The 1,056-nt window shown below is 40.2% G+C and overlaps 1 protein-coding gene across 1 annotated transcript; it reads right to left on the reverse strand.

Moving 5' to 3' along the window:
• Positions 1-255: 255 nt before the first annotated feature.
• On the reverse strand, positions 256-774 carry LOC138902197 (uncharacterized). Its single transcript, XM_070190037.1, has one exon. It carries the CDS (start codon positions 772-774, stop codon positions 256-258), a length of 519 nt encoding a protein of 172 aa, XP_070046138.1.
• Positions 775-1,056: the final 282 nt, after the last annotated feature.

A 1,056-nucleotide genomic window follows, 5' to 3' on the forward strand; every position in this document is an offset into this window, starting at 1 on the left:
ATGTAATTATGCGGCCGCGGATCACCTTTTATTGTAGCAACCACTATTTTGCGGTCCGCACAATACATTTGCGTCTTTCCACACTTCCAATTTTTCTGGCATAATTCTTGTAAAGTACACTCGTTCCTGCAACACACTTCAAAAACCAATTAGCACCAAAATAACACCTAACTACAAAAGACGAAAAGAAAATAAAAAAGAAACATAGGTTGCCTCCCAAAAAGTGTCTGATTTAACGTCGTGGCACGATGCAGATTACCATAATTTTAAAAGAATCACTGCCACCACGTGGCCATCAGTAACCTTTCCCAAATAGTGTTTCACCCTGTGATCATTTACTAGGAAAACCTCATTATTTTTATTCTTCAAGTCCAATGCACCAAAAGGAGTTACACCCACAATTTCAAAGGGACCGCTCCATTTAGATTTTAGCTTTCCGAGAAACATCTTCAAGCGTGAGTTGAAAAACAAAACAAGATCGCACACCTTGAACTCCCTATTCTGAATGCATTTGTCATAGAGATATTTCATCTTCTCTTTGTACAAGGATGACCTTGCATAAGTATGGTACCGAAACTCATCCAATTTATTCAAATGTACAACCCGCAAGTTAGCAGCTACATCCCAATCAAGATTCAATTTCTTTATAGCCCACTTGGCTTTGTGCTCAAGTTCCACCGGAAGCTGACAGGCTTTGCCAAACACCAGGTGGTATGGAGACATCCTGATAGGAGTTTTGAAAGCAATGTGATAAGCCCATAGTGCATCATCCATTCGGTTAGTGTTCACTATTTTGGAGAAGATACTATTTATCTCCCGGTTGGAGACTTCCACTTGACCGCTAGCTTGTGGATGATAGGGAGTCATAACTTTATGAGTGACACCATACTTAATAAGAAAAGTGTCAAAAGTTTTGTTGCAAAAATGCGACCCACCACACTTCTCCCTTCATTTTTGGGTAGGACAATGGCCTCAACCCATTTAGACACATAATCAACCGCGAGCAAGATGTAGGTGTTTCTACAAGAACTCACAAAAGGGCCTATGAAGTCAATA

Source organism: Nicotiana tomentosiformis, chromosome 12, assembly GCF_000390325.3.
Source record: "Nicotiana tomentosiformis chromosome 12, ASM39032v3, whole genome shotgun sequence".
NCBI classification, from domain to species: Eukaryota; Viridiplantae; Streptophyta; class Magnoliopsida; order Solanales; family Solanaceae; genus Nicotiana; species Nicotiana tomentosiformis.

Excerpts from the sequence above, each read along its gene's own strand:
- LOC138902197 (XM_070190037.1), bottom strand. The coding sequence starts at position 774 with ATGGATGATGCACTATGGGCTTATCACATTGCTTTCAAAACTCCTATC.